This window comes from Poecilia mexicana, unplaced genomic scaffold (assembly GCF_051168715.1).
Source record: "Poecilia mexicana isolate PSO_F unplaced genomic scaffold, ASM5116871v1 scaffold_4, whole genome shotgun sequence".
Taxonomy (NCBI): Eukaryota; Metazoa; Chordata; class Actinopteri; order Cyprinodontiformes; family Poeciliidae; genus Poecilia; species Poecilia mexicana.
In genome coordinates, this window is record NW_028263373.1 from 8,750,264 (window position 1) to 8,759,489 (window position 9,226).

Below are 9,226 nucleotides of genomic sequence, written 5' to 3' on the forward strand. Positions count from 1 at the left end.
TCTCTGAGGTCTTCGTTGCTATCTCATAGCCATCAGACAGATGCCAAAAAGAATCTGGCTCCCTCAGAAACAGTGAAGGATATAACCCATGTGCAAAGCTTCTTGTTTGCTGTTGGCTCAGGTTTGACTCCTGATAAAAAAAAAATTAATTTGAATACCTCCTGTCAAATACTCAAGGACAACATACAAATCTGTTTCTGACTAGGTGTATTGTTCCAAAACAGATGCTGCACAACTTTCAAAAGATTGATGGATGCTCCTTGGGCTCTGAAATTGGTTGACAGGAATCCAATGGAAAAGTATCTTGTCAAAATAAATCTTGTGTGGTGCCAAATTGCATAAACACACCTCTGGGCTTCAAGCGAGACTATTCAGCAGAGAAAACCTGCAGGGAGAAAACCTGAGATCACTGATAACACACTGTGGTGATCCATGTTTGTTGAGGGTCTACTACATTTACCACTCCTGATTTCTATGAGACACATCTCTTTATTATTGTGATTTGTTGAAAAACTGACACTGCCTCTTGATTGGGCTTTCCTATCTTTCCGCTCATGAAACAAGTTAAAAGAAACATTGTAGAGATCTAGTGTGTCTTCAGAAACTGGCTGTCAAAACAACCTTGCAACCCCACATCGAATGCACAACAGCACCACCATGTGGTCACACTGAGCCTGCGCACTATGTAGTTTGTCGCATTAAACTATTATGTTTAATTGTTTTAAATGTGGCAAAAGCGAAATTAATTATAGTAAGAGTTACATGATGTGGAGAGAATAGTTTAGTTCAAATGCGACTGTTTGCACAAGTGTTAGCACAACACGGCAAAAGTCCATGCCTGAATTCTGTCGAAAATTTGCTAAAAGACTTCAAAATCCTTTTAAAAAGAAATATCAATACATTCTTACAAAGTTTTAGCTATTTTAGAGGGGTGTTGGTGGACATTTTCAGTGTATAGACGTGCAAAGTCCGTTTTGCAGATTGGAGTTAGTATGCTTTCTAAAAATTACGGTGACATGTATTATATTTGCCTTTTATAAAAAGAAATGAAATAACCATAAATAGAAACCACTGACTGTGTAAAAAAATATGTTTAAACTGCTTCCTATACACATTTTTGCGAGGTCGTCCTTTCCACGGGTTAGCATTGTCCTTCACGTCACTCCGTACTTCTTCCTTTTTTCTAACTGTGCAGAGACTAAAGATGGCTGAAGCTCCTCCATGCACAAGCCGGTTCTTCTGTCACAGATGCTCACTGGAGATTATTCCTCGGCTCCCCGTGAGTATTAGTAATGAAAAAACATTGAAGGCGAAAACTCTGTCAAGGAAAACACCACTTGGTTGTCTTTGCTTTCATACACTTCGGTGTAGCGACCTAATAGTCGTTAGCATGTTAACATTGCTAACAGCCTCCTGAGATGTTCCGCTTATCATTCACCTCAACCTACGTAGCTGATTATCTTTGTTATAATCAAAACATAAACATCGTACTTACTATGCTCGCTTATATGCCACTCGTGTTACACAACTTGTAACAGAGTTTAATTAATTTCTTATGCATCCAAGTGGCTGTGTTGAGGCTAACTGCTAGCTGTTTTGATCAGTGGTGTTATATTTAACGTCCAGAAAGGAACTGCGTGGATTCTTTGATTAAAACTTGTATATGTTTTATATTTAAGCACAGCTCACATTTGTTTGATATATTTTTAGCGCATCGTATGATTTATTTAACTGCTTTAAATATTTAGTTTGGTTAGCCGCTCAGGTAAACAGCAGAGTTGTTCTTGCTTGTCTCTGGTAGTCTAGAATGATCTGTCACTCTGTAGCCATGCTCTTTGAAACATTAGCCGTCGATCTCCGCAGCCACGGCTAATACAACTACGCAACACATACGGCAGATAAGAAGATAAGATGATTTTGCTTTTACTGTAAATAAAGACATAAAATGCAACCCCCTAACTTTGCCAGTGGCATAAAAATGTGACAGGAGCATATGTGTACATATAATATGTGGTTAGACCTTATTTAAACGTCTGTTTAACGTCTGTAAAACTGGAGGAGGGTTACTATGGAGCTAACAGCAGAAGGAACGGTTGGCTGCTGGGTTTTCTATTTTAACCATGTAACCAGAAACCTGATCTCGTATTTCATTGATTTCAATGCTATTACTTTGCTAATTGCGATATATAAAATAAACACTGAAGTAGATGTGTTTGTACATTTTTGTGGCATGTCAAAACAATGATTTATAAATTATATCAGGTTAAAAACTGAAACTTAAAGCAAACACTGATGTAATTGGATTGTAATCTGTGGAAAGTTGTGACTGAATTATCACTAAAGAGTAGTTATCAGTTTCCAAATTATTTGTAGATATTTCCATGTCTATCAAAAAACCCATAATTACATTTTTCATGGTTAGGACTAAGATGGTCAATGATTGTTCTGTGTGTTGTTATTGTGAATAGTTATTTAATATTTGTAATACCTTGGATTTATTGTAACAATGATGAACTTAACAGTATAATGTTTGCAAAGTTCAAAAATCTAAATCTAGTGTTGAGATTGTGATTTTTATTTAATTTCTCCACTGTTTCTTCTACGGGAGCAGCAATAAATATCAGTCTGTTTAAACATATAAATACTCGCTGACAGGACATGCACATTACAATGTTTTAAGCATCTCTTTATTTTGTGGTGCATTGATCAATAGGTTGCTTTAAGTTCTGTGTTATCTCTTTAAAGGTTAAATTGGATGCATTTTGGAGCTACATGAAGTTTCATCTCGAATTTGACTGGATATTCTCTATAAACAGTTTTGATCATAAAATTGTTGTCTGATCCATTTTTGCCAGTATTCACTCAGAGGATGTTGATCTAAGACTGGCTAGCCCTGTTTATACATAAATGTATTTGTAATGATGGATCTGCTTCTTGATGACTATATTTCAGCTGGATTACTGGGTTTATTGTGTAAAAGGTGACCCTGTTTGTTGCATTCACTACATTATGCCTTTTCATTCTTGAGTTTATTACAAATGTAGATAAAAATGCTGCTTTTACGTGTTGCACAAAAACAAATTACACACAGATTAGTAGTGCTGTGACTGTCAACTGCTGAGTTGATCCCATTTTGCCACCTGGCCGCTGCAAACCCTAGAAAACACGGGGTTTCTGTTAGAAATCTGGCCTAATTATCCCTTCCAGTTGAAATCCTGCTCAGCTGGTTGGTAACTCAGAGTGTGTGATTGTGGATGTTAATGTGAGATGGGTGGAGTAGTAAGGATATATCTGATCTGACGCCTCTTATTGTGTACTTGATTGAACTAAAAATGTTTAAAGTTGACAGGAAATTTGAAAATATCACCTGATAATTATGTGCAATTGGAAGATTAATATCTGAACACCAACTACAAATTCTTAAAAAATGCAAACATTTAACAAAATCTTAAATAAATAAGCAATGCTAAGTCTGGTGGGGGCACAAGTAAAGCCTTGTGGCCCGCCAGGCTTATAATACACTGGTTAGAAACCCTGGGGTGGGAAATAAAATGCACTCTGTGCTCCTATACTAAAATTTGTAAATATTAAATTGTGAGGGAATCTTTTTTTATTATTATTATTATTCATAGATTTCAAATAGGTAATTTAAAGTTTAGCATTCAACATTACACTGCATTCCAACTGCAACCACACAGATTATTATAGCTGTTCATAAAATTATAGTACACAGTGACAGGTCTGTTGGTGAACTTTTTGTTTTTAATCTATGCTTTTTTGTTTCTTCACAGGATTATATGTGTCCACAATGTGAGTCTGGATTTATTGAGGAGCTGCTGGAAGAGAGAAGGTGCATGCAAAGTAGTAACTAAGCACAATGCAGCAAATATCCTGAATAATTTAAATAAATAGGCGTGATTAGACCGCTGTTTATTGTTAGACATATTTATCCAGATATTTTTGTCTTTACCAAAAAGAAGCTTCATTTACCTTGATGACATACTGACATTAGAATGTGAGGCCACCTCTGAAACCCATCATTTAGATGATTTTAATCAGATTGTCAGGACATAAAATACTTAGATTCAGGTAAGTTCAAAACATTTAGGTTTTAAGTTGTGCATAACAGAGTCCACAACTTTTGTTTGGGTGAGTCTTCCAGATAGAAAATTGACTGTGGGTGTTAAATATTAACTGGGCTCTTTAATATTTTTTTTTGCTTTAATATTACACTTTACCTAGTATTATGACCATGTTACCGGAATGGGCAAATATCTGGGGAGACGTGCTCTATTATTTACATCCGAATCAGAACTTGAAGGAGTGACAAACTGGGCAAGAAGTGACAGCAAAAACTTTCTACTGTAGATATTTTAAATCATTCTGGTTTGAAAAAAGTGGAAAAACAATGTTCCTACTAGGCTCCCTTGTAACTTTGTCAACAATCTGCTTCCCTGTCTAGTGCTGACAATGGGTCCATGTCCAACATCTCCAGCGGACCCCAGAACCAACAGCCATTGGAGGTTTTTAACCTAATCTTTACTCAGATTCTTGTCTTTAACAAGGAGCTGCCTGTGCCTTTTGACTCCTGTGACTCTGTTATGCACACTGCTGTGTAACAGAGTCAGCAGTTCTTAAAACTGCTTTAGCTGACATTTTTGTTGAACCCGTAGTTGACATGATTGAATTTGTCATAGCTTTCAGTTCTGCTTTTGCACATTTTTTTTTTCTTTTCTTTTGTGAAGTTTACCTTATAAATAAGGCTTTGAGTTGTTAATTTATTATATTATGCCGTTTTTGTTTGTTTGTTTTCAGAATATGGACCAGCAGTTATCTATGTTCCCCTCTGGCTTTGGTCAGTTTTCCGTTAGCGTCTTTGATGACGCCTTTGACCTCGGGCCTGGACTAGGGACAGAGGACAATCGGGATGCTGAAAACCAGTCAGAAAGGGACATGTCGTCTCGGCAGCGATACGGTGCCAGGCAGAGTAGAAGTCGCCATGGTTCAAGACGCCAAGCAGGAAGGCACGACGGAGCTCCTACTTTAGAAGGGTGAGTCATTTAGCACCACCCTATTTTTCTAAATGTTCTTTTTCCTTCCCTGGCTGTCATTTGTTTTTTTTTTTTTCCTAGAATCATCCAACAACTTGTGAATGGAATACTTGGACCTCCTGTAAACATTGGTGTTGGGGCCTGGTGAGTCTGTGGTACTGACATTTGAGAAGCAAAGAGATAATCTTGCAGCAGTTTCTTTACTCCAGTATCTCTTATTTTAAAGGGGGGTTCTCCACTCCAATCCGATGGACTATGCTTGGGGTGCTAATGGACTTGATGCTATTATAACACAGGTAAAAAAAAATAAATAAATAATAAGTAATCAACAAATAAAATGTAAGTTATGTTTTTTGCAAGTCTGAAGTATAAATAAAGTAATTCAATTATGAATATTTTCTTCTCTGTTTAGTTATTAAACCAGTTTGAGAACTCGGGTCCACCGCCTGCTGACGGTGACAAAATAAGAAATCTTCCTACACTGGAAATTACCGATGAGCATGTTGGTAAGTAAAAAGGACTAAAAGCAACAAACTTTTAGCAGCTGAAACTCTAGACATTCAGACCACTGCACTATCTTTGCACGGTGGGTAAGCTAATTTCCTGGACATTTTTATCCACACAATTACCTTGACAAGATGGTGTAAACATGCAAGCATTAGGCTAGCGCTTCGACAAAGTTTTCCATTGCCAACCGGAGCAAGATTTTGAAGTCTTTTTCAAGAGTGTAGCTGTTTGTTTGTGACTCTGACATTTTATCAATAATGAATACGGTAAATCCCCAACAGAGCAGCCTGATAGTAGAAGTTCATAATACTGTCTTTCTGTGGGGCAAATCTGGTAAAGGGCCATGTTCACATACTCTGTGTACCTGACGTTTTCACACACTTCTTTTCAGCTTCAGGACTGGAATGTTCAGTGTGTAAAGAAGATTACAGCGTTGGAGAAAACGTGCGACAGCTCCCGTGCAATCACATGTTTCACAATGATTGCATAGTCCCCTGGCTGGAACAGGTATTTCATGTTATCCTACCCCATTTTCCCTTCTGTTTACTGTAAGCATTACACCGGTTGGTGTTTGAAACAGGGTCACGAAGGGTAAACATCCATAACACCCCCGTGTTTGTTTTCTGCAGCACGACACTTGTCCAGTGTGCAGGACGAGCTTGACTGGACTGAACACGGCAACAAACCCTCCAGAACTCTCAGAGATGAACTTTTCGTCCTCCCCTTCCTCCTCCTTGTCCTCCTCCTCTTCGTCGCCATCCTCCTCCTCCACCTCTTCTTCCCCTCCATCCTTAGATTCCACCAGCACCGAGAGCTCCACTGATAACTCGTAGGCAGGGTATTTGTATCCGTCACCTCATGAGCCGGTTTCTGCTCCTCGGCTGAGCAGTGACCTCCAGTCCCTCCCTGCTGTAGGGCAGAGGCCTGAGTGCATGTCACCAGGATCACTCAGGCCTGTTTCAGGGGTAAGTGATACATGTGTTTATGTATTTTTGCCCGCTGTGTCCCCTCCGTGCCCCCACCACCACCACCACCACCTTCACTGGGAATGTGAACAATGGAAGGGCAGACGCCTGCGGTGCAGCTTCTGACTGGGAGGATGTGGAAAAGCGTGAAAACTTCGAGAGATTCGTGGAGCTCAAAGCACCTCTTAAAAGAGGAGAATCCAAAGGTAGAAGACCAGGAGCGCCGAGACAATAACCAGTGTTTTTGCAAACCTCCAGCCTTGGTTGATGAAATACCAAGGCTGGAGGTATTTCAGCCTTGGTACGTTTTGCGATAGGCAAAACGTACGGGTGTTCCTTTTGGTAATACGTCGCGTTCAAATCTTTGAGTGCGCCGCTTCAGTGTGCATTCAGATGTATTTATGGTGTGAACGAATATTACTCTTCAGTATCTTTCCAATTAAAATTTACTATAGTTTGTAGAATTGTTTATTTTGAACAAGAGATTTTTATCTGATGAGTTGCAGTGGTGGTTTGAATAAAACTAGTCTTTCTTTAAGGTCCAGTCCGCGCTAACCTAAGTATTTTTAAAAACTGAGTTTTCTTTTAATCTCAGTTGCTGCAGTTTTTGGTGACAAAATCGAAGCATTACACAAAAAACAACAACAAAAAAAAAACAGTTTGTGATTTAAACGTGCACGCTAGATGTATGGAGGTTTTGAAATGCTAACACAGGCCCAATTTGCCTTTTTTATTTTTTTATTTTTTATTTGCAAAAGCACATACACAGTGAGGCAGTGACATTTTTTTTCCACATCTGCCTTTTCTCCTTACCCTTTTTCCATGTAGCTTCAAACTTAAGCTGCTGAAGGTATTTTTGCTGCGCTCAGGTTGTCTTGGAAGTTCAAACGACTACACACTGATTGAGAAGATTCCTGTTGCAAGTCAGAAAACACTGGGTGCTAACATTCTTTTTTTTTAGCAATACACACCGATGATACATTTCTCATGATATTCAAACTCAAAAGGAACCCAGATTCGTTAGAGAACTACAGGGAATACAAGCCATGAGAATTGTGTAGTAATGTCAATATCTCCTATCTGCATCCACCCCTGCAGGATACTGAATTGAGAGCCGCTCTACGAGCTCCTACTTTATCAGCTGGAATACTGAGGGGGTAATTCACGAATTTGAATTGGCAAATTGTCTTACTAACAGAGATCTCTTAAAATCTGACTTCAGAGAACAAAGAAGCACTACTTAAAAAGACTAAAATGTATGTTAGAGGACAGAAACTAGAGCTGAATCTTTAGCCCAACTCTGCTTTTGCTGTTTTATGGATCTTTGGGGTAGTATTGTTGTAAATGTCAACATTTTGCTACTTGCTGGCAAACATAGGTCTTTAAACATTTTTCAATTGGAATTTAAAGATTCAGAGATAAAGTATCAGTTAAAAAATATCTATAGCAAAATAGCTGGGGTGTAAAAAAAAAACTCATTAGGATTTGTGGGAATCATGTCTAATTCTTGCATAGTATTAAAAATGCATTTTTATTTTATTTTAATAAAGTTATTTACTAATGTCTTCGGTTGAAAAGTTTTCAATTGCAAACATGACTATGTAAGGAAAGAAAATGAGCACTATGGGTTTTAATATATGTATGCATATGTCAAGACCAAGTCAAGCATGCTTAATTGCTGTATTGTAAAATAACAAGCAGCAGTACTAGAAGAACATTGATGTTGACAAATTTACAGTTTTCTTTGACGTTTAATCTGTTTAGTTCCAATTTTAGTCATTTTTCCCCCTTAATATCTTTAACACATAAACTAGGATAAAGTTTGGGTTTTAGGTACTTTTTAAAACTAGTGATTTAAAGCCAGCAGAAACTAAGAAACCACAAGGATGTCCCTATTTACTCATCACAGGATAGCCCCCCTAAGCCTCATCTAGTTTTACTTTTGATTAATCTCAATGTGCAACCTATTTTTCGATGCATCTCTGAACAGTGCATGCAAAAAAAAGAACTATTCCATGTAAACCTCTCATAAACTAATGTGTTTTAACTGCTGTTTGGTTGGATTTGATTAAACTGAGTTTGTGGCATTGTGAGTAGAAACCTTCTTTTTATTTAGCATTTCTAAGCTGTGCAAGATGTGGGATGGATGGAATAAAAAAAGGATACTGTGGTGATTTTTTTTTTAAATAAACACGACGAGGTCTTTGGTTTGCAGTCTTAATTTATGTGTTCCTTTCATCGTTCTTTGCACTCTCAGAACAATTGAGGAACAATAACCTACATTAGCAAAGCTTTTGAACCTTTTTTCAATGCATAATAAGGCTTTGAGATCATTTTGTACTTTCAAAGTGATGACTGGTCCAGTGGGATGCAAAATGCAAACAAACTGTATGAAATGCTTTACTTCTGCACTTGCCTGATAAATATCATCAATAAGCAAACTACACTTCTGCTTCCTTTTATTGTTTAGCTATATGTGTGCATTTCCTCTACTTTGTACCCCCCACCCCATTCTCCTCTGGGACGTCAGGTTCTAAGGCTTTAATCCGAAGGGATTGTTGTGGTGGACAGAACACTTGTGGATACACACAAACAAGCACGTTTGAATTATAGCTTTGAGATTGATTTTACAATGTGAAAATTAATCTATGTTCAGCTTCATATTATTGTGGATGTGAAGTGTTTGTGCCCTGGGACACAAAC

General features: G+C 37.9%; 1 protein-coding gene across 1 annotated transcript; it reads left to right on the plus strand.

Moving 5' to 3' along the window:
• Positions 1–1,157: 1,157 nt before the first annotated feature.
• On the plus strand, positions 1,158–8,964 carry LOC106929488 (E3 ubiquitin-protein ligase RNF126). The gene is made up of 9 exons (XM_015006472.2): positions 1,158–1,279; positions 3,792–3,850; positions 4,463–4,523; positions 4,816–5,051; positions 5,133–5,195; positions 5,278–5,347; positions 5,464–5,557; positions 5,950–6,065; positions 6,188–8,964. Exons 1-9 carry the CDS (start codon positions 1,205–1,207, stop codon positions 6,389–6,391), a joined length of 978 nt encoding a protein of 325 aa, XP_014861958.1. The 5' UTR covers positions 1,158–1,204; the 3' UTR covers positions 6,392–8,964.
• The last annotated feature ends 262 nt before the right edge of the window (positions 8,965–9,226 follow it).

Coding starts and splice junctions, on each gene's coding strand:
- LOC106929488 (XM_015006472.2), top strand. CDS start 1,205: ATGGCTGAAGCTCCTCCATGCACAAGCCGGTTCTTCTGTCACAGATGC. Junction 3,851..4,462: donor GAGCTGCTGGAAGAGAGAAG/GTGCATGCAAAG, acceptor TTCCCTGTCTAG/TGCTGACAATGGGTCCATGT. Junction 4,524..4,815: donor AGAACCAACAGCCATTGGAG/GTTTTTAACCTA, acceptor GTTTGTTTTCAG/AATATGGACCAGCAGTTATC.